This window comes from Pecten maximus, chromosome 11, assembly GCF_902652985.1.
Source record: "Pecten maximus chromosome 11, xPecMax1.1, whole genome shotgun sequence".
In the NCBI taxonomy this organism is placed as follows: domain Eukaryota; kingdom Metazoa; phylum Mollusca; class Bivalvia; order Pectinida; family Pectinidae; genus Pecten; species Pecten maximus.
In genome coordinates, this window is record NC_047025.1 from 21551893 (window position 1) to 21575737 (window position 23845).

General features: G+C 35.1%; 1 protein-coding gene across 6 annotated transcripts; it reads right to left on the reverse strand.

Annotated features, from left to right (window-relative positions):
- Nucleotides 1–750: 750 nt before the first annotated feature.
- Nucleotides 751–23384, reverse strand: LOC117338381 (serine/threonine-protein phosphatase 4 regulatory subunit 1-like). 6 transcript variants are annotated; one of them, XM_033899721.1, is made up of 21 exons: nt 23154–23384; nt 23025–23069; nt 21382–21493; nt 20668–20777; nt 20168–20310; nt 19923–19983; nt 17887–17972; nt 15256–15360; nt 13297–13362; nt 10308–10466; nt 9902–10029; nt 8530–9401; nt 8013–8077; nt 7467–7652; nt 6393–6554; nt 6156–6256; nt 5553–5673; nt 5309–5424; nt 4644–4804; nt 4299–4483; nt 751–3974 (listed from the first exon to the last, which is right to left on the reverse strand). In XM_033899721.1, the coding sequence occupies exons 1-21, from the start codon at nt 23158–23160 to the stop codon at nt 3963–3965; spliced, it is 3003 nt and encodes a 1000-aa protein (XP_033755612.1). In that variant the 5' UTR covers nt 23161–23384; the 3' UTR covers nt 751–3962. The 6 variants fall into 6 exon arrangements, with proteins under 6 accessions (XP_033755612.1, XP_033755610.1, XP_033755608.1 ...); XM_033899719.1 differs by having other exon boundaries at nt 8479–9401; XM_033899717.1 differs by having other exon boundaries at nt 7467–7673; nt 8479–9401; nt 23154–23383.
- Between the last annotated feature and the right edge of the window lie 461 nt (nt 23385–23845).

A 23845-nucleotide genomic window follows, 5' to 3' on the forward strand; every position in this document is an offset into this window, starting at 1 on the left:
TATTCACTAGCGCTAATAGAGGATAAAATAATGGGGAAATGATGGCACAAGTGAAATTTGTCGTTTTCATTAAAAGTTATAACATTTTGTCAGTGTTCACGGGGCTGCAGCATTCTCGTTTTATGAAATATAAATTATTTTCTTAACTTATCAATTTATCGATTTTTTTTTTTTTGAGAAACCAGGCGGGAAACGTCACAAAACTACATTCATTTCCATGTCCACAATATCCAAAACAGTAGCTGAGGTGACAATCCTGGGTATGAATGAAATACATGTAGCATCTGCATGCATGCACGAGCGCACCTTCATATACATGTAGCTCGGACGCCACCTATTGACAAGTAGTAATGACTCTCGCTGCATACAAAGCCTCGTCATTTCCGTTACTGTTTTGGATGTTGTGGAACACCAGTCACTAAAATTCGTGAAAACATTACGTTTCTGCAACATCCAGGAAGGAAAGGGATATAAAATTGTGAACCTAACGAAAGACATTGGCATGTTCGTTAATGCGGACAAAACGGTCCGTCAATTTTTAATTGTAATACCGAATCTTGACGAGCCTGTAGTTATTATTACAGGCATTGGAAACACTTATCAAGACTAGTTTAAAATAAAGATAAAATCACTAGGTTCGTCCTTATTTCCTAAACCAACAACTCGGGTCCATCCGTTTGTACCGCGACAACGAAAACTGCCCATGTCCATCTGGTTGTAAAAGAAAAAGAAGGAAAAAAAAAAGGCTGATGGGATTATTAAAAATGTTTTATCACCTATTATTGCAGGAACAGGTTATCAAACAGAATACATAAAATTAGATAAATATTTATTACAACTTTAGAACACTTCAATCATTTTAGGTTTTTATTTACCACTTAAAATCAATAATATCAAATACTTGGTCACTCAAAATCACATATCCAATAAATTAATGGATTCAGGTTGTGAAAGACAATCAGAAATATCCCAAAACTCCAGTATGTCTCGTTAAACGCAGCACTTCATTCAAAGGTATAAATATTGCTTCAACATGATCAGTCTAGATCAGTTTCCATTCCATGTGAACAATATACATACAACCAGCAACATCATTCATTATCCAACCAAACAACTTTTAAGCCAACCATTTTTATAGGAAAATAATTCTCAATTAATCTTCTTGCCTTGTCAAAACACAGCAGATAGGTTAAGGTGCTGTAAATTGATATTTCCAGGTTTTGTACAGACAACTTGTTGAAGTTATAAAGAATTATCGCATCAACAACACATATTTCATCTACATACTTAATTTTTCTCTTGCAGATGAATTTTTGCCCACAAAATATATACTAGAAATTTCATTATCTTGTGTAGGAATTCCATTCTTTAGCAAGTATATATAATCACTCATTATCAATTTGAAACTCCAGAACATTCATAATGCACAGAAATTTTATTCAACCTCAAAATTAAATTAAACAGGTTTTTAAGTAACCATCTTATATAATTTTACCAACAACATGGTGTTAATTTGCGGGTTCTTAAATAAGTATAAATAGTATTATTAGCATTTCAGACCTACAAATCTTTGAACTCTTAGCACCCTACATAATACGTTTCTTGGGACATCTCTTATGCATACTATGCAATCTTGGCTTAATACCCACTTAAAAGCAGCAGACCAGGGGCCTCAACAGTCACACGAGTTTGATCGTTGTTTTATTGTAGTGTTCCAATATGACAATTATCACATAAACATAAGTTCTCTAGTACATATGAGCTAATAAAGCAACTGTGAATTTATCGACATAATCAACACACATATTACTTTACAGCTTCAAACTGTTATAAAAAACTAGTAAACTGACTTATTCCGTATACTCAAAGTTGAGTATTATATTTAAGCATTTTTTCAGTCAATTTGACCATTTTGGCCCAGCCCAAAGGTCCTATGAAAACATGTTTGAAGGCCTTTTTAGTACATGGCAACTGGCTGCTGCTTCTATTAATATTTTCAGCAAAACAGTCAACAATAAAGATGCATTACAAGTGAATTAAACACTGACCACGGCTTGATTGAGTGACCTACCAGGTTATGTTAAAATTTCCCAGGTAAAAAATATCATTAGTCTAATGAATTTATACTGTTGAAAGGGTTTGGTTTGATTCACCAATGACTAGTACGAGGTAGATTTATAGCAAATTTATCACCTTGGATCATCCCATGATAATGCACAATTTGCTTTAATCTTTTAAGTATTGCCAAACAGAAAATGGGAATGAAAAAGATGATTAGTTTACGATATATATTATTCTTACAATTCTATTGCCAAAACAATAAAAATATAACTTGATAAAATCATTTGGTAACCCAAAGGAGGATATATATTAAAGTAAAACATCTTTAAGGCACAATGAAAAAGAATATATGCCATCAGGATTCTAAGTCAGCACTAAATATCTGGGTCCAGTTGCCCTAAGTGCTGTTACCAGACATCAAAAGCTTCAAATATAATGCATGTCCATGGCTAATGAAATTTAAATTGTGGTGGCCTCTAGTTTCAGCTAGCTAAAAACAATTAAATTTTAAAATTTCCGAGGTATTGGCCCATTTAATTGAAATTAATTCATAAACTTGTAACAACTGGTCCCTAAGCAGTCTACATAAAATAATTTCCATATAAACCCGTACATAAATCCCTACAACATACAAATAAATAACCAAATGGCCACCAGGTTCTGTCACTCATGATGTTCTCTAATCTGGACTTAAGAACATGTCTTTTTGACAGATCAACATTGTACTCTAAACTAGTGACATGACCAGCACAACTTACCAGCATTCAGGGACTAAGATCAATTAAACTGTAGTTTTTTTTGTTTCTGTTTTTAACAGTTACACAGCACTTAAAACTGATAATCTTGTGTAGCTCAACTGCCAATCAAAAAATGAAACTAAATAGATGGAGTAAAAGCCCTGAAATAAAGCTTCTGAGTTCACCATCCTTTCAAATCCCCAACCAAATCTATGTAGTCTTTACAGTGTCATCTTTCCACAGGTCGAATGGTGGATAGTTGGACATAATTGATGCATCATTTTCTAGTCATTGGTATCATGATACCTAAGAATTAAGACAACCAACAGCTCGAGATTTATTCCCCAATAATAGTATTTGTTTCCCTTTTAATAACAAGAAAAATAAAGCTGAGGGAGGAAAAAAACCTTTGTCAATGAGTTCTATAGAATCTACCAAGGTGAGCTCAATTTAGATACACAAGTTTGGCATATAGGCATTTAAAATTTTCTCTTGACAATAATATCTCATAACTGAAGTAATATGAATATGCCAATATGGCAAACAACAATGTTATATGCTGAACTCAGCTGCATTCATATTACCATAAACACAAGTCTCTTCTACATCACACAACCTTTGTCACATACTACACTTCTCACATGACATACAACATAAAGTCACACACTTCTCTAACTTCACACGTCGCATTCCTCCCACTCCAAACAATAAAGATGCAGACCGTATTTCTCACACAAACACAACATAAAAGTCACAGCCCCAGTTGGATTATAATATATATATTGTACAAGTTAGGCCAAGTAAAAAAAATATGTGATTCCTATAAACAGGTCAAGACGTTTTGGGGGAGCACAAACTTGTTGGTCCATCTTTCAATAGCTTGCATTAACATCATGTTGTTAAAATGGTGATCCAAGTCTTGGAAGCAATGCATTTTTTGTGTGTTTTTTGGACTTCATGCATGATGTTGGATTATGTATATAGAAAACAGGAGATTTTTCAAACATGGCCTAAAGACACCAGCATCTGTCTTGTACTATTGGCATGGTTATCACAAATCGTTCAATTTACATGTGCAAAGCTATTATCACAGCCTGTCACATTGCATACAGTTGAATCTTGGTCCCTGAGTCCAGATACAATGGACACATCTGGGTTCCTCTTTTACACAGGAAGCTGTAAAAGAATATAGCAATATTAACAATACAAATTTCCCTGTCTGAAAGAAGACCTAAATACAAAGGCTAACTAAAATAAGTGCTGGGGAGAATGATAGATTTTTACTGTATGAATAACATTATGGTATCCAAGGTATGATATTATATATCTAACCTATAAATCAATTCTCTCTACATAAACAAGGTAGTTACATGAAACAGCAGTTACAGTTTGCATTATTTTTCTTTAACTTTCATAGCCAAACCCCTTTAAATTTGGGTCAGTGTTTCATTAACCTAGATATTTAGATATTTTTCCATTGATGAACTGTAACAAAATTACCGTTTCTTCCTGTGAAAAATTATTTTCTTGTATATGATCAAGATGAAAGTCTTCCTCGTGGTCAACAAAAGTATCCTGCTGGGGACAAGCAAAGAAACGCACATCACGATCACTGTCAGATTGTAAATTCTGCAGGGTCCTACACATCTCATCATACAAAGGGTTCTTTGGTGATGTGAAATATTCTGAAATAAAAAATGAGAATTTACAGGTTATGACAGATGATACAAAACCTGCAGGATATTACTTATTCTATTCAGAATCACCTTTTCAAAAGTACAAATGTTTGCAATACAAAGCACTCAAAAGTAAATATTTGTAAACTTAGTTAATCTGGTGTCTTACCACGAGTGAATATATGTCGAGACATCGTTTTGGCAACAGAAATTCTCACATTTGGCACAACATCATGACATAGAGATAAAAGACTTGGCACCAGTTCTGTAGTGAAGATCTCTATGGGAACAGCATCTTCCTCCAGTACATATTCTATTAATTGAGCATACCTGAAAGATAATTTTTTTGTTTTATTTATACTCAAAAAATATTTTTAAAGCTCATGATCATAAAGGTTATTGAATGGGTTAGATGATGATGACAACTAATAAGTGCATTGAACCTTACCAATTTATATCAAAATCTGTCAAAAGCAGCAAGATTGGTAGGAAATAAAGACTTTGAAACAATTACTTTTTTCTTTCACATCTTAGTTTTTGGGATAGCTGGCAAAACGTTCATACTTTAGCTGAAAATAACATTCACAACTTCATATCCTACAAGGAAAAAGATTTCCCAATGAGATAATATTTGATATAGGATAAAAAAGAAAACAATGAATTAGCCAAACTATATATATGACAAATGATACCTGTTCTTGCCTCAATCTTGTAAGGAATATGATTTGTTATGTTTTATGAAATTACCCATTCTAGCAGTGCTAGCATTATTAACTCCAGCTCTCCAACTGGACTAGGTAGTGTTTATCTAAACGAGCATGTTAATCCACTTACACTTGTCTCCTAGCCCATTTGTTGCTCTCGGCGAATTTTTCCTTCAAGGCCTTCACCAGACCTACAGTCAATTTTTCATCATTCTGATCAGCCATTCGTTTCATCATGATACTGAGCTGTAAATAATAAAACATAGGACTTAATCTCAATTTCAGACACATAACTAGACTTTGTACAATTTAAAATCTTGCACTAGGAATAGTTTCAAATAACTGTAAGCAGAGTGAGAAGACAGCCATCTTACCAGTCTAAATGCTGCTTGACGCACTTCTGACACCTTGTCCTCGGCTAAAGTGATGCCCAAGGGAAGGAGGTAGTGGCTAACTTCATGGGCCGAGAAAAGCTCGGACATCAACATCAGCTGACTACAATGCAAACAAAACAATATCAATCCATGTTCTGTAAATCAATCGGAAACTCAATATTTTGATCTAGATCTTGAACCTCATTTGACATATATAACAGTACAATTCAAAAAGTGTGGCACCCAAGATAAAATCTTTTCTTCCTTATTTCAAGAAATGGCGGTAAATATGGAATTGAAATATTTAGCAATTTAAAAAAGATAGCACCTGTTTATGATTTAATATTTCCCAATCCCACTCAAAAAAATTGAGTTAGCACAACTAGGGATCAAGGGAAACCTACATATTAAGCTTCAGATGATAACAAGGATTATTTACGAAAAAGGGTAATTTGATCAGTCCGCAATCTACTGATGGGCTAAAACACTCCATAACTACTTCGACTTGAAGAATCATAAAATCAACTTGGATTTTTAAATTTACTCCTTCAAATCCATCAAGTCCTGTATTTAGCCAATTCCTTATCAAATTCATTCACTTACTCTGCCAATTCCAGTCGAAATCGCCAATTGCGACAATTGTCTGTGTTCATGAAACATTCCACTTTGGTAAGGTATTGTTGTCGCATGTCGGGTTTCAAAAGCTGCAATGTCAAATGCATATACATTTAAATCACTTTAACTTATTACATCATTCGATAGAAATTTGTGTCAAAAAAACAGAAAAGCAAACGCATCTGTACAAATGACAGGGTACCAGATTAGAAAATCACTACTTACTCTCAAAAAGTCAGCTAGGTGTTTCAAAACTCCTATGCGAACTTCATCCAAATCTTTTAGGAATCCATCAAACACAGGAACAAGGTCTCTGTGTGTTATTTCTTCTCCAAGGATCAATGCCATTTCATGTATGGAAAAGGCCAACGTCCTCCTTACCTTCCACTGTGGAAATGTATACAAAATTTAATTGTAACCATTCTGTCAAACGAGTTCCTAACATCACAACAATATTTTTGCCAAGGCACAAACAGTTATCAAAGATAATGTACCAATAACTTTGAAATATTTGTCAAACCTACATTAATTAAAACACCTTTCACTGCATACAATGACCTGTGCAGTGTATTTAACATGGTTTGTACTTATTATTCATACCAAAATTCAAGCAATTTCCTCCAAACTTGTTGGGAATTGAGGAAATTTTTGTCTTTAACACAATAACAAATAGGTGAAGTGCTAAAAAGACAGCATTGTAATACATAAGCAAACACAGCCATCTCGACATCATGGAAAAATCAAAGTAAACAATAGCCAAGAGGACAGTTGTTAAGGACATGAATCAATTAAAAGATTTACATTAATTTCCACTATTTGACCCTGACCCTCCAGCCCCAAGGGAGCCACACCCTACATTTACACATTAGATCTCCTTTGCCAAATCATTCTCCAGACCAAATTTCATCGAAATCAATTAAGCAATTTAAAGGAAATGCTGACGGATGGGAAGTGAGCTAATAATGCCAATGATTAATAATCTGAAAAGCATTTTTACAAGAAGGACATGTATGAATTTGAGAACTTTTGAAGCACTTGTGAGCAAATTCCAGCAATTTTTTCATCTGAAGGAACAATGTTCTACCAGTTTACTAGTCCAACATCAATCAGGATGAAGTCAGAAACTCCTTTCAGAAACTTAATTGATGCCATGACTATTCCCCTTAAACTAGGCATGATGGACAGATTATTAGTTTCAACTGAAACAACCGACGCAAAATAACTTGCTTTTATATGAATTTGATTGTGTACAAGATGGCAAAACTACTTCAGTACACAGTAATATGCCTCACAACCTACCTGCATGTCTGTGGCCAGCACATCATAAAGCATCTTGATGCAGTTCCAGTTTTTCCGACCCAAGGTGTAGGCCACCGCTGGCAGATTGTAGGCACAGTGACGAGTGATCTCTGTGTCGACTGTTTGGGCCCGAGAAGGGTCTGCCATTCCCAGGTAGCTTTCTAGCAGGCTCTGAGGCACTATATCCTGGTTTAAACACATCAACATCTGCTTCAATATAACAACCTATTCTTCACCAATCAAACAAAATAGCTTCTCTTATACCAGATAAGAATATACACTTCTTTAAGCACAAAAATTTAATTTTAGATACAAAATGTAACTATTTTTATTTCAAGCATCGAATCTTTAATCTTGAGTGATGACCACCAAAATCTAATCAGGTGCACAGTGTGATTTTATGATTATTATCGAGTCTGTTAATAGGTGGGGGTATACAAACAACACTTCATGTGACAAATGGTATTATTTCACTTAATATTGAAATATGACTGGCTAAGTATAGAAGCAAAACATCATCTGAGGTAGCATGATCAGAATTAATACCTGTTGTTGAGCTAGTTGAGCCTCATCCATTTCTGCATTTTCCGATAAACTACTTCCATTCATATCTGTAGAAAATGAAAACGTATATATATATACTTAATTGCAAAATAAACAACCCGAGACTTGCAAATGTCACAAAGAGAAATGGGAATCTTTTGACTTATTTAGTGATAACCAATTTTATCAAATGAATCATTTCATTCAAATTGATTTAATTCTGGCTCATCTCCCTTTGATATTCAAGCAGCGGGTTTTATAATCACTTGACTCTCGTATACGTTCATTTAACTATGATTTATGTACAATTCCTATTATTCAACATAAAACTTTTTGTCCAGACCTTTGCTACACAAGTGTTGCCAAAAAAAAAGCTAGCAAAATATCTTGTTGAAATTGAAAACAAAGAAAGTGTCTTGTGAAAAATGGTTTCTACACCTACTCATAATTCATCTGATGAGAAACCAACCTTTTACAACACCATCCACAATTTTACTGGTGGTCTCATTCAAATGCTCACCAAGGACATGTGTACTTCCAATGTTATCAACTGTTTCATCACACACTGTATTTACACAGGCAGTGTGAAAAGTGACTCCCTCCTCTATCACAGACTGTTTGGACTCCCTATCCTCACCCAAATTAAGCCAGTTGAGTGTGTCCGACAATGTATCACTAGATGCTTGTGTATTGCTACTTGATGTGTTGTTAGTCGTACTACTGTCCTGGGGACCCGACATACTGTACATCTTATCCTCCCGTACTTTGGTGGTCACTTGAAAGTTTGTGGCAGCTCCGTTAACAATATCAAAATCTAAATCAATCTCAGGTAATGGAGTTCGCCAATACTGGAAAGAATTGAAATTGGTTCCTACATTATCTAAATGTATATGCACTACATCTTCTGGTCCAGCAGAAGAACTTTCTTTTTCCATTGCAGAGTCTGATAAAAAACTTTCAGAAATATTTTTCGATTCTTCCTTCACTTGTTGCTGTACAGAAACTGGCTCCTCACTATCACAGACCTGTTCACATTTGTTTACTTCACTCGGTTCACTATTGTCTACAGCTACATCAACTTTGGAATCTTCATGCGACACTGACTTTTCTGCATCTTTGTAACACTTCGCTCGCAACTCTTCAGGTGAAATATCTGGCGTGTCTCTTGTTTCTGATTTAAGAATACCTACATCATTTTCATTGTCATTAGTGGAGATCTCCATTGGTTCTCCTGTATTGTCATTATCACAGTCACGGTTCAAACTACCACTTTCCTCATCCACATTCTCCTCATCTTTTCCATCAGCCTCATCTTCACATACTGGAGGAGACGCAAGCATGTCGTCTTTGTCAATCTGTCCTACTATGTTTTGTAGTCTTTCACCACTTTCCCTGCAGAAAGGATAAAACAATATTACCTCAAGCTGAAGAGTTAATTTTACAGAGTATATGAAAATAAACCTATTTAAACGAAAATCCTGTACTGAATCCTGGCTGAATGATGAGTAAAAAATATGGCACAATAAATGATTTTGGCCACCTCTATTCCTGGTCATATAAGATTTTAGACATTGCTCTCAGCAACTAAAACAAAGATGCTCAGGTATATATTCTGAAAGATTATAATTTCCTGAAATTGATCAACTAGAACATACCATAAAACTAATGTATTCTTCAGAATCAATACTAAGAATATATTCGTGCAAACAAAACAAATGTGTAATTTCATCTCAATAGGTTCTATATTCAGTGTATAGAAGTACACATCTTTGAGGAACATCTTTCATTTTCATGGAATTTTAAAACCAGTCACAAAGGACCTTTCTCAGAGCATACCCAAACTTCAAAAATTTCTGACAGGTGATATTTTTCACCAGATTACATATACCTACAATGCTAATAATATTTCAGGATTCTTGATGCAAAGTATGCCATCATCATCAACATATAGTCCTGTCACTCCTGGATCAGCAAATGTAGAAATGAAAGGGCCAAGTTGTTGAAACGCTGCCATCCGTACCTTCAAATATAACCAGAACAATTCTCAAACTTACTGCAAGTAGCTTATAACCTTAAATATGAAGTTTTCTTTCTCTGTGATCATTTTGTTAATCTTTTTATCTATATTCCCCTGAATTATTTGTAAGCACCAGTAATCAAACAAGTACAATCAATGATTGTGAAGCTCACCAGCAGCAATATCACAATTTTTTTCTTCATGATTAAACCAAATAAGAAGGGTTACTTGTAACCAGGGGGCTAAAAATAATGAATTACTCTTTAAATTCAAAGACATACCCATCTAGAGAGATCACAGAGCAAATTGACAAAAAGTGTTGACAGTTCTCCTCGTCGGACATCTGGTGAGCAGGCACACGACACGGCCATGAAGCATTCAGCACAGGCTTTCCGCACACCCCAAACGCCATCCTCACAAAGGTAGTAGAACTTTGGAAGCTAGAAAACAAATCTCCAATTAAATTCAACACAAAGAGTAGACAATGTTTGGGAAACACATATGCCCTACATATTGTCCAAACTTGCATGGAACTGTTTTTTTTTTTTTTTTTTTTTTGAAATATGATAACAAGAGGCCCACGGGGCCTGTATCGCACACCTGGTTGGATTTGACCAAATGTCAAAATAATGTTCATGTTCAATTTGTCAATCTCCTAACGCTATAGATGGTGAAAAAGTGTGAGGATCCCAACTGCTTTAAAGAAATAACGAAGTCCAGACTCTCTTAGGGTCTGAAAGACCTCAAGGATTGTTTTTACAACATGCATTCATTACTTTATGACTAGTAGTAGTACTGATTTAAAGGAATTACCTTTATTTCCCCTATGGGGCCCCACCCCTTTGGCCCATTAGGGGTCAAAATCATCATTAATGCAAAACTTTTTGACTAGTAGCGATTTGAAGCAAATGTTGACGGTCCAGGTGAGCTAAAAAAAAAAAACTCAAAATTGTATTTTATAAAGTGCTCAAAAGACTGCATTTGTAATAAATAACCAAATACTGGCAAATAGTACTGATGATTTAAGATATTTTCATAATCTCTTAAAAGATAATTAATCATTTTTAAGGAATCCGAAAACATTTTTACAGCAAGTAAGAATTCCAAAACTTGTTGAGCCCTTTCATCATCTGTACGAACCATGTCCTAAATTCTACAGAAATGTGAAATTCAACCCATATAAAAAGTTGATAACTTTGAGAACATTTTGGTATCTTTTACGCCTTAATTTCACATCAGTATTTTGTCCGAAAAGAAACTTTATGCAAAAATGAAAACATTCTGAAACAATAAAAGCAAAGTGTGCAGGGGCTCGCATAGAAATACCTCAACCTCCATCATTATGATATATCTATCCAGGGATTCAAGGGATTTCTAGATCACTGATCTTCTTACCTTTAACTTTGACCAATGACACCAAAATCTTGTCCGATGTAGAAATTACCAAAATCTTACTGGATGTTGAATCTCATGTTCTGATGTTATGCATAAATATGGACCAAATCTATCCAGGATTTCAAAGAGAAATCTCACAAGTTTTTCTATTTTTCATTTAAACTGGTCAAGTGTGACCTTTGATCTAATCAGGTATAGATTTAGTTCGATTTTGTATTGTTTGACATCCTATCAACAGCTATGATCATTTAAGGATAGAATCACCATTTCAAAAGTGGCCTTTAATATCTATAAAGGTAATCTGTTTCGTCTTTTCACTCTAGGACAAGTCACAATTTCTATTTTAACCTCAGTAATGACCAGTATTCTATATTCTTTTTAATTCATATTCCTTTGAAATATCCAAATCATGACAACAGTTTTGCAGGCTTGAGTGTTTCAAACTATAAAAGTGATTACGGTAAACCTCCGGTTAGTTCGAACAAAATTAAATAAATATTGACGAACCTGTTCGAATTATTCGAAATTATGCTCCAGAAAATATGCGTCATTTCGAACTATTCGAGACAATATCGGCGAAAATCTCGGCAGAGTAAAATCATTAGACACAAACACATCCATCGTAAATCCGATACGTAACAACGGCGGCCTGAACAATGGCACATTTATAAGTAAGTAAAATGATAGTTTTTCATTTAATTCAATATTAATTGATCGTTAAACGTTCTTCATTTCGCGATAATTATGATGGTTTTTGCACGAAGTCGCTCGCGGATCGGGCAATGCGTAGCTACAGTAGGCCCCATAACACTACAGTACACGTTTCATTTGTGACACAAAAGTTAAACATTTGTACAGTATACTCTTTTCATGATTATATTTTTTATCTGAATGAGAAACTATCACTTTATTATTGTAATAAATGGTCTCTTAAAATACATCAAAAGCAGTCTTCATAACCTGTTCCGTTTACGAAACCACTACTGTAAAAATAGGCGATATGTGTTGGTAAAATTAGGTCAGAACATCAACATGTCTGCTTTTACATGTAAATATGCCCAGTCGTATTATCTACAAAACATAGTTGATACCTGCAAAATTATCCATCACTAATTGGGACACCTGTGGATTGTTTTGACTGGATATGAATGCTCTTCACGTCACTCAGCACGATCGGGCGGTCGATCCTTTCAACTTTACGGCAAGCGACACCTCGCGTGGCCTGCTTACCTAGCGTGAGGTCGCAGGTTTTCAGGTAATACCTTGATTGGCAATACTTAAGAGATTGTCCAGTCACAATTAAATAATCATAATGCTAAGTTAACACTAGTTATATGTGAAAATACACGGATGATTTCTAAGTTTGCCATACACAGCGCTAATACAAATATCGCATGTTATTTATACATTGTCGGGGCCTAAATTTTGCAATCATCGTGCGTGGTGTATTTTGCAATGTAACAAAAACCGAATTAAAGCTAAAATATGTGGCATATACATTAAATCACAGACGCATTCTAATGATCACGCATACAATCTTTTAACCTAAACGTGCTTGTTGATCAAATTTAAATCTTGGCATTTTTTCTGGGCCGGTCATCGGGGCCGGGTCGTCGCGAGCTTTCAATTGAGTTTGCCGATAAAAAAAACCTTACTTTACGTTCTTCATTTGACAAGTTCGAACTATCCGAAATGGTGTCAGTTATAAACAGCCAGAGTTCGAACTATTACTAGCTAAAAAATTACTGTTTTTCTAGAAAAAAATGTGTGTTCGAACTATCCGCGTGTTCGAATTAATCGGAGGTTTACCGTATAGAGTCAGAAAAACAATAGAAGTGCAGTCAATATTGTGACACCACCTTGCACTGCCCTTACCAATTGCTGCTCTGTGTTTCCCTGTCCAACCACAGTACAGAAGTCTCCAAAGTTTGCAGCACACACCTGAAAATTCAACAGATCTTTATGAAATAGAGAAAAACACTTTTGCAATCAGTTAAAACATAAAACCCTACCCCCAATTAATGGTGTCAGGAATTATACCTGGTTTGTACACATTTTTCCTACCAAAATACCTGTTGACTTCGGTCTCGGAATTAGATGTGGATATTTCCCGTGATTGATATTTTCAAAGGAATCATTTTTTTTTTTCTATTTTAAGAATTCCAGCACTTTCAAGCACTTGCGAGCAAATTCTAGCACTGACCCAAACTTCCAGCACCTTTGTCTGTGCAAACCATTTATACAGGTATCCAGTTGATTGTGTTCATGCATGTATCTTGTATCAGTATTAGTCTGTTGTGGTCAAATGGGTACATGCTGGATGACAGTTGCAGACACAATAACTAAAAGCGAGGCAATTGGTACAAATGTAATTTATCAATAGATTTGTCTCTCTTGTTAGGGAGGTATCTGTGCAGAAAACAAGATCAAAATTCTGTGACTATTTTAAAGCTATAATTTGGAAAACAAAAATGATTTCCTACAGTTTCATCACAGGCCCCATTATCATTTTCGGGGATAGCCATGTCAATTTTTTTTGTCAAAATCTCAACAATTTTGCATCTATCTTAACAACCTTCATTTGCTGTATTTTAATCATCATGAAATGTATCTTTGTACACTTTAAGTGTCAGTTACAAAATACTTTGAATTTTAGTGTACCTATGTAAACTGTGGTGCTGACCATGTATTGATGACCTAAATTGTGTCATTAACGGTCGAACAATCTTGGATGGCTTCTAATGATCAATTAATTCTTTAGGTCTAGTATTATTTTTCAAAATCTGTCAGACATCTTGTGAAATTGCCACCCTAATGTTATTATGTTTTGCATTATAGACCGGATTCATATCTGCATTTTCACCATGCCAAGGTAAAAGACTATATGGTCAAAGTTCATTCACTTAAATAATGAAACATCAACAGAATAAATAAACAGCATGACTAAATTGATCTTTCATCATACTGGCATATAGTAACTCAAGTTTGACAAGACTGGATACTCATTTTAATGGGAACCATTTGCATTCCATGAACCCTCTGCCTTGCATCGTTTATCAATAGTATGTATGCCTTTGAAAATCAGAGATGAAAAGCAGCAAGGAAGCATCTTAGACATTTCGGTCTCTAGGGACAAAATCTAGTTAAGAGTTCAAAGCAATTTACTAGCTGGACAGTTTTATAAGTTTTTTTCATGCTGGTAACTGGTTTGAATCTGATCTTACATACAAATTACTGTTTCTGAGATTGTAATTCAATCATACATAAAGATAACAGTCGGATAAAATGATATTAGGTATATTTTCAGTGGAATAATGGTCAAATTTATTCAATTAAATCAACATCTACATCTGACACCTTTGTAACACTATGGATTTAATTTTAAAATCTTTATCAATGCTCAAAATGGTAAATCTTCCATGTGTTGCATGGCAATGTTGCCTTAAAATTTTCCTTCTTTTGCAGTTATATTTTTTTGAATTGGAAAAAACTTTGTCTTATTAAGTTTATACCACCAGGATATTTCTTGCCATTATCTTTTAATACACCATACCCCTCAACTCACACTCTTCAACTAATTTACAAAATTGAGAGGCAATGTGGTGTACATGTAAGTACTGGTGCGGAAATGTTTCTGATGGACATTTTCTTACATAATGAAACACAAAATCTGACCAAAGTGAATATATAATATATTGGCTGCCTTTTAAAATATACAGAGGTCAATATGCAACAAGTCCACAGCAAGCTGAAAACTTTATTTTGTTTATTATCAAAACAGCTACAGTATTAATTTGAACATCATAGGCAAGTCACAATGGCATAAAAAATTACCTTTCGAACGTGAAAAAGGGGATCTGTGCACATCTCACAATATCTGGGTAGGAATACTCGCTCTGTCATTTCCTTTCCTAATAATGGAGCCATTTTGCTCATCAGCTGCAACAGTTAAAATTCACTGAATTTAAATTTGTTGAAAGGAAACCAAAATACACTGTTAATAAGACTTTATTATGTATTTCATGCTCAGTTATGAATGGAGATGTTGAAGACATTAAACCACCCACAAATAAATGTTGACAGGACAGAAATGTTTGTCATCAAAGCTGGCTGTGATATGAGAGATATTAACACATCACAGCCACTTTGACAGCAACATTTTCTGTCTTTTCCTTCAAAGTCATGAGAAATGTAATAAAACAAAAAAACAAGTCTTGACAACAAAATGACATCAGCTGAAATAAGGGCTCTGAAGATCAATGACCATTCAAAACATGTATCTAGCAAGACTTAAAGTTCTATTATAAAGTTCTATTATATTTGAACATTCATATAAGTACATAAATACCCTTCCAATGGTTCATGAAAATAAATTATCACTTCATCATTAGACAGTGAAATCTTCAATTATACAAACTGCCATTTTTCTATTTCCAGATTTGGCAACAGGTTGCAGCTTGGTTTTCCTGTCAAAGCTCATCAAAGCTGGCTGTGATATGGGAAAGTGTAGCACATCACAGCCACTTTGACAGTCTTGACAGACTGGATTCCACATCTGCTTCAGCCTACACTTGGCAAGTCACACTAGCTGCCAGTCCTAAAGGACTTGATTCTGGTTCAGCTGCACATGACCACTTTAAAAGTCTAGATGGGACATGTTCTCCATACTAGGTATATCATTTACCTATGTACATTGCCGATATCATTTCTCCTGCAGCAACATATGCCCAATAGCTCATCAAAGCAGGCTGTGATATGAACTAGATAAAACACATCACAACCACTTTAATGGGCTCATGAACATCAAATTCTTATATCATTTTATCATTTCCTGAACGTGAACAAAATAAACTGTTAAAGGTATTATTACAATGCTCTACAGCATGCCCGCACATAACAGGTTATTCTGAGACTTGACAATGTTATTTACAGTTGCTGAGCTCATCAAAGCTGGCTGTGATATGAATTTATAACAACATAAACCACAGCCACTTTGACGAGTCAGAAGTCTGTATTCTGTCAGTCCCAATTCAAAGGTTTCACAGAATCACCTACCAGAGAAAACATGCTATAAAAAGGATTCTTGATGTGATATGGCAAGATGAGGTTGATACTGCCCTGAGCTCATCAAAGCTGGCTGTGATATGATAATGACGAACATTTCACAACCACTTTGATGCCTCTGACCAATACTATAGGCACAAATGATGCAACCCTAAACTGTTTAAAAGAGAATTAACTGCAACACAGTACAACAGTTAATAATTTTAAAATGCAGCAAACGATTGGTACAAAATGGTGTAAATATACACAACATGCAACAAAAAGGAAAATAAGATAACTCATGCATAGGCATTTTGATTATTTTTAGACAAATCATGTATTTCCATCTAGCAAAGGAAAGCATACTTTGTAATAGGTCCATCATATCTATTGCAGTTCAGTAGGAAAATCAGCAAACGCCAATGTTTTGCAATAAACCCAACCTACCTCAATTAAAAGTTTTCTTATTGCCACTCTAGGCTTTCTGATAAAAACTTTATACTGTGAAATTAACTTTTTTGGCTATAACCACTTTGTGGAAGTTCAACAGCTGCAATAGATATCTCTTATCATTTATGCAAAGGTAGCATAATCATGAAGATAATGTTTCTAATGAATCTGATGAGAACATTTTGACAAGGCTACTGGTAAAGACGTATAAGTGGTAATTCCAAACCCAGGTACTGATCCAAGCAGGCTGTGATACAATTAATATCAATGAATCACAACCACTTAGTCAGAACCTCAATTCAGCTCAACAGGTTTCCATCAAACCTGAAATATCATTAAACATGCAGGAAGAAACCTAGTAAAATATAATAGGGACTGTGGACCTAAGCAGCCAATGAACAATAATAATGGTGAGAAAACAGACAGTATGGCTCATCAAAGCTGGCTGTGATAGGGCTTATAGCTGACTATAACATCCAGCATTGACAGTCACACCCGACTGACAGAAGTCTTACAATGTCAAGCATTCCGGTAGGCACAATCCTCACAATACAATTTTATCACCTGCAACAACTTAAACAAATTACAACATTTACCCATTCTGCAACTAGAGATTATTTTTGTTCAAATGAAAAAAGTAGTAATGCAATTTAACTTTGTCCTACTAACTTTCACTTATGGCAGCACACCCCTCCACTTCGCAAAAGACAGGGTAGTAAGGTGATGTTATAGTTAACATCTCACTACCCATGTCTTTCACAAAGTAGAAGTAAATGGATCCTTCACAAGACTTCAGCAGATTCCTAAATGCAGCATTTCTTCAGAATGAGGGGAAAAAGGGAACTAATAGACTTTCAATTCTAAATAATGATACTTCACAATATTGCAAATTTAAGATCCCTGTAACCTTCACAACGATGTTATTCTCATTTTCACAGCGAATATTTCAAAGTGATAATTGATAAAACTTACAGCCACAGCTTCTGTCCTGTAGTCGTCCAAACTATCTGGACTGGCAAGGTCTAGTATGACACTCACTACCTGTTGCTCTATATCCGCTGCAATACAAAAACAGAAAGTTTCAGATCAACATTTCCCCCCTGTCTGCTGTGTAGTATAACAATCACCCCTATATGATTTTCTTAGCTACTATGTAATACCTCCTGAAATTTAACAGTTTTCCAATTCCAAAGTTTTGAATCATTGCAAGATCAATCTTATTTTAATTCATTTTTAATGTGATATCTCTGATGTCTAATGATTAAAAGCAGCTGAAAATGTTCTGACTCCTTCCAGGGCTCAAAGTGGAGCCTATTTTAGTGGCCATGGTGCCTTAAATTCACCATTGGCGACCAGTTATTGACCTATAAGGCGCCTGTATGGCCACTTGAAAAATTGTGTAAATTTGTGATTTGGTTAATTTTTCAAAGCCTAGGTTGTAGTCAATGCTAAAATGACATTCACAATTGAAAAAGTTACAGAGATGTTATACTGATGTAAAGAAAAGATTCCCCCTCACCAAATTTAAGACAACTAGGCCAGGCAACAAACTTTTCCAATTTGCTCATAGATTTTATGACTTGGTAGCCAAATAGGCCACCTGGTAAAAATATCCACTTTGAGCCCTGTTAACAAATGTTGCCCAGAAATTGATTCCAAATAGTTTTTATTGTAAAGCAGTTATAAACCCCATCTATGTGCAACAACTAGAGCTGAAACGAATGTTCGCGAATGAATACCAATTCCCTGAATATTCGAATAGTGGAATCGTATTCGAATATTCGGTACGATATTTACTTCCCTTACTCCTTTGATCTGAAACATGTACAAACGTTCCATTTGAGTTTGGGAGCATTTCCAGCTAAATTCCAATAATTCTTAAGCAGAATGTAAGCTATGCTTAGGGGTTTTAACGTACAAAGGTACTATACATCCAACATAGCAAATCATCTCCGGGCCAAACTCATTGAAAACGTGTTCAAACGTCAGATTTGCGTTCCAATCCAGCATTCAGTTTAACATAAAAATACATGTATATACAACTATTTTGACATGAATAGGTTCCAAAACGCTTGAATGAAAAAATATAAACATTTTTCTGACATGACATCGTAAATAAGGTACAGTGCTGCTATCTTTCATATCCGTACTGTGTACAGTACTGTCAACCATGTGGTGCGACATATGCATTACGTCAGTGTCAATAAAACGCTTTGAAACAATAGCAACATTCCTCGGTTACAAGCGCTCAACCGACAGAGGAAATTTACCATGTGGACAGTTCGCGGTCGTTTTATTTCATGTTATTTTACATACGGACCGAATGTAGTGAACGTTGATTTTTTTAATTATTTATTGGTCTTATAATGCAAATATTCCTTCTCTTGACATTGACAATATGACAGACACAAGCTCGTCAATCAGGTAGGCCAGCCATGTTTACGTTGTCGTCAATAGGCGAACTTGGTGAATTTTTTACGATTATTAAAGTGAGCTTCCGACTTAGTTCTAGCCATTCTTCAGTTGTATATATCACTGTTACTTATTTAAAGCTTTTCAGTCGTCTATCAAGCTTAGTAAATCAGAAATTATTACATTTTCTTAAGTATCGACTGTACACTACCGAATATTCGAATACTATTCGAATATACCAAACAAATATTCGAATGCCAAAATCTGCTATTCGTTTCAGCTCTAGCAACAACTAACTCTGAAACTACTGGAACTAACCATTGGCATCTAGACATGATTTTCTGATGTTAGCAGGCAGAGTTAACATGGAGATAATTAGTAATTAAGTTTTTAAATGTCATTCAATTCAAAGTTCACAGACAAGTTGGTTAAATACTTACAAACCAAGACCAGAGTGCAAACTAACATTAATAACAGTTTTTATGAAATGAAATTAGAAAACTGTTTGCTGCCATGGGTACCTTTTCTACCAATTTTCAAATGGTAATCAAACCAATTATAGGCCCTAAACTCTCCAGAAAAGACTGAACACTCACCTTTCACTATTAACTCTTGTTCTAACAGCACCAATAGGGCAGCTTGGCTCGTTTTTCTAACCTAAAACCATCAAAGTAAATATGAACAACAAGCAGAATGCTATCAGAAACTTAATACTTCAGTATCAAGTATTTACTTAGAATTTTACCCTCACTGAATATCAGCTTTAAATTCAATTAACTTTCAATGATAGGAACAAGGATTTTAAATGATCATTAGTATAGCATTACCAGCGGTCAATTACCTGATTATGGTGGTCATTTAGGTACCTTACTACCATAGGCAGGACATACAAAGGCACAGAGTTTTGAAACACTATAGCATGTTCATGGCAATACACTGCTATGTGTGGAACCTGTTCCATCAACTCGGATCGAACAATTGGATCTGAAATAAACCAATACAAACTTGGATTATAATCAAATGATTGAATGCATTTATTTCTTATATATACATCTGACATTTACATAGTGAAAGTGTCAAATTCTAAAATATACTTTAAGTCAGTATTGCCAAAATCAAACAGACACGTTTTTACCCAAAATGCTGAAAGCTTGTTTCACCCATTAATTTAGCATCATACTAGTATTAAGTGTTCCCTGGTCTTTTTGGAAAATGGGAACAAGCATTTTAAATAATTTTCTCCATCTACTTTTTTGTGCAGAAAAACTGAAAATGACCAGTTTGTGGCCTGAACAGGTTGATTTTGAAAATGTGGTCAAGAAAGAACATGCAGATACTGACCACTGTCCTCTGACAGCCGGACCATTGCATTGAGGACGGCAACACATTCTCCATCAGTTGTGTCTTCCACAGCTCGTAGAGTGTCCAGCAGACCTCTTGCCACCATTTGCCTGTTCATAAATATAAGGTTGTCATTTATTTTACTAAGTAATTATGCACTAGAATCTATGTATGTGGCAGATAGCAAAATTATGTAATTAGCAAATACATAGTTGGCTTTATAAAGAATAAAGTAATCATTAACATTGCGTGTGATGTGTTTGATACCAACCTTTGAAGATACATACATTATGGTGTCATTACTAAATATGCAAATACTGAAAGGCAGCTGAAGCTCATAATGAATGAATTCATACTTTGCAAAAGTAAACTTGTGGGTGCTAAACCAGGGCTTTTTCTGAGGGCTTTCTGGGGCCGTGAATAGGCCCCATTCCCAATTGGAAATATTTCATTTTAAAGCCAAATTCACAAAATTTGCAGTTTACTCCTGAAAAAGTCTTTCCCAATTCACCAATTTTCTTCCCAAAATGAGACAAAAAGGACCCTTCCCAAACTAGTGAGAAAAAGCCCTGTAAACATTCACCATCAGCATTCTTAAAGTCAAACTCCAAGTCAAGATGGACATAAAATTGATGTCATTTTTACCAAAGAATTAACAAGATAAACCAGAAATCAATTTGGCATTTGATTGGGCCCTACAAGACGCTTCTTTACCTTGTGTAAACATTGTCGCTCTGCATGTATTTCTCAAGCTTCTGTAGTGGAGTAAGCTTGTCGTCTGTTCCATAACTATCTTCTCCATCAAGGCTGTCGTCCAGTCCAAATCCTACAAACAGATGTTTTTTTTTATCATGTAAAGAGCAAGTCATCTGAAAAGTCTGAATTTTTTCCAACTTCAATCATTCAACTCAGTGATTTCAGTTTACTTTTACAAGTTTCAGACAAATCTAAAATCCAAACATGCCCATTAACTGAAGAGAGAAAAGTGGTAAAACTCACCATTCTGAACAGAATTTAACAGAAATAGGATAATAAAATTTACAGCATAGCTTGGTGGAAATTATATTAAACTGAAAATGAAAATCTTGTTAATAATAGTTCTCATACAACTAAATTGTTCATTAGTTTCATTGAAGAAATAAAAAGATATTGTTATTAACAATTACTTGTCTTGATAACATTCATAAATGCCAGTTACAAAAGAGATCCTGGTAAAATAGTGAAAATTAACAAATTCATATAACCAATTTATTCAAACTAGTAATAGCACATTTTCCATCTTTTATGGATCAAACTTAATGAATTTGAAAGGAAAACAGTATATAGTCGGTGTGCGTGTGCTTCCACCACGTAATTTTCGTAAATAATACCAGTCAGTTTTGTAGTTCAACACAGGGCAAGATGTGGGACAATATTGTTTACAAATGCCGAATTACTAGGTTAACACGTGTTGATAATGGATTAAAAAACATGTAAACAAACTGCTCAAGTGCAAACTGAATTAAAATTGATAAAAAATCGTGAAAAGTATTTACGGTTACAGCCACACCTGCCCGTAATAGTCATGGGACATGTGCGCGGACTATTTATATTGGGAGATGGCTTCCTGCACAATGGCTTTGTTCTCCCGACGTTTCTTTGACCCTCCAATATAATCTCATGTGTTACTTATGAAACATACTTATCTGCAAAATGAATTGTTTTCACATGCTGTACAATTTTCAATATACTCACGTCAAGATAAAAGCCCCAAAATTGGCGGGCTCCTGTCGAATCCCCCCGCTGAAGTAGATGGCAGCGTGACCTAATTTACCATTAATCACAGAACCACTCATGAAAGATGTTCTTACTCATATATGACTAAGTGCCATAATTTCGAAATCAATACTGTGACACAATCCAAGTAAGCACCATCGAAAGATAGAATACTAAAAGATTTCCATGTGAAAACATGTAAATGATACACGAAATCACGAATACAATCACCCCGAAATTGAACGGGACATCAGTGCGCGCGAACACAACAGTTCAAAAGGTCAGGGAAACCCAAGGTCACGTGACCCACCTTCATGGCATCACGATATTCGGAAAAACTCGGCGTCGTGTTTGAATTTCGACTAAATTACACGTGCACAGATACCATTCAACAATTCTCACACTATTCTTACTCAAAATACAAAAATAAACTTATCTATAACACAAAAATCATATCACAAAACGATTTTATGAATGAGAAATTTACAAATAACGGCGCGAAAGGATATCGAATCTATATAGAACTTGGGACGGCATTTTTCTTCTCCGCATCATCAAAACTGACCCACATACGATTATAATATAATGGAGGCAATACATACCATCTTCGGGGTTGTCATCGTTTAAGTCGGTATAAAAGTCAATATCTGAAAGGTAATATAATTACGTCAGTGAAGGCGCAAAAGTTCAAATTTCGTATAACAAACTATTGATATGTGAGGAGGACTCACCCGCCATGTTGGAAAAGGCCCATCAATATGTAACAGGCGATACGATTGGTCGGCTTGTTGGAATTTTCCGTATTTGATTGGTTGGTAATATTTTGTTTTTCGGATCGTGCCGAAATTTACCGAAGGTTCACGATGAGTCAGAAAATCGGGTTATTTGTCTGACATTTGCATCGTACTACTAATGCATTTTCGTCGTTTATTGTGGTGCATATTGTTACATCGATTTGTTATTTGTTGCATATGGGTTGCACTACCTTTCCTGTACACAGGAATGTGTGTACCTTGTCGTCATTTCTTGGTTACATCTTCAAGGAAGACAAAGGGGTGTGCTGGTAGGGTGTGATAGGGCGTCTGGTGCAATTTGGTTCTAAGTGGGTGCGTCCGCGTAGTGAAAATAGGCCAGATAAATAAACTTTTTTGTGTACTACATAATTGACAATATTTATTTCCGCACAAATTTGGCTAATGTTAATACAATAATTACCCTATTGCATTGTTGTTTGTAATATTTTATGTTTTTAATGAAGAATCGTTTGTCGACAAAATATAATTATATGTAATGTAGCAGGAAAGCTACCATCGTGATTAGGTTGATGCCAGTGAAAACAACGGTCGCCTACATAATTACCAAATAACCGATCGATACCAATCGCTTATCGCGGACATAAATTACGCCATTTGTTGTTAGTTAA

What these genes read in the sequence shown, in the direction of transcription:
- LOC117338381 (XM_033899717.1), bottom strand. An exon ending in CCGGCTGTCAGAGGACAGTG is followed by an intron (nt 20,311 to 20,667) that starts GTCAGTATCTGC and finishes GGTTTATTTCAG; the next exon opens with ATCCAATTGTTCGATCCGAG. An exon ending in CTCAACTAGCTCAACAACAG is followed by an intron (nt 7,674 to 8,012) that starts GTATTAATTCTG and finishes ATATTGAAGCAG; the next exon opens with ATGTTGATGTGTTTAAACCA.